This window comes from Gekko japonicus, unplaced genomic scaffold, assembly GCF_001447785.1.
Source record: "Gekko japonicus isolate JY-2015 unplaced genomic scaffold, Gekko_japonicus_V1.1 scaffold1149, whole genome shotgun sequence".
In the NCBI taxonomy this organism is placed as follows: Eukaryota; Metazoa; Chordata; class Lepidosauria; order Squamata; family Gekkonidae; genus Gekko; species Gekko japonicus.
The window spans coordinates 174,908-175,225 of NW_015167084.1; the positions used below are offsets into that span (position 1 = coordinate 174,908).

A 318-nucleotide genomic window follows, 5' to 3' on the forward strand; every position below is an offset into this window, starting at 1 on the left:
TTTCTCCATAGAGACTAATAGGAACTCCCAAGCAATTTCAGGTCAGGGGGCGGGAAGGCTTAACCCCGTCCCATTGTGCCACATCCCCAGTCTGAATCACACCTTCAAGTGCCTGATAATTAAATGTAAAAACATGGAGAGCTGTAAGGCTATCTCATTCATAACAGGAGATTCTTATTATTTGATAGAGTCCTTCCGAAAACATCTTTATCTTCACCCCCATGGCCTGAAGTCAAACTGCCAGATCCAGCAGAAGACCTAATGCTCCACAGAGGTAAGTAGCTGTTCAAAAGCTGAAGAGTTTACTTTTTTTTGCCG

General features: G+C 43.7%; 1 protein-coding gene across 1 annotated transcript in view; it reads left to right on the top strand.

Annotated features, from left to right (window-relative positions):
• Positions 1–318, top strand: part of MRPL21 (mitochondrial ribosomal protein L21) — a 48,222-nt gene that overhangs the window by 14,755 nt on the left and 33,149 nt on the right. Inside the window, exon 3 of the mRNA XM_015412832.1 lies at positions 189–274. Within this exon, the coding sequence (XP_015268318.1) occupies positions 189–274 (86 nt within the window). The remainder of the gene's footprint in view (positions 1–188; positions 275–318) is intronic.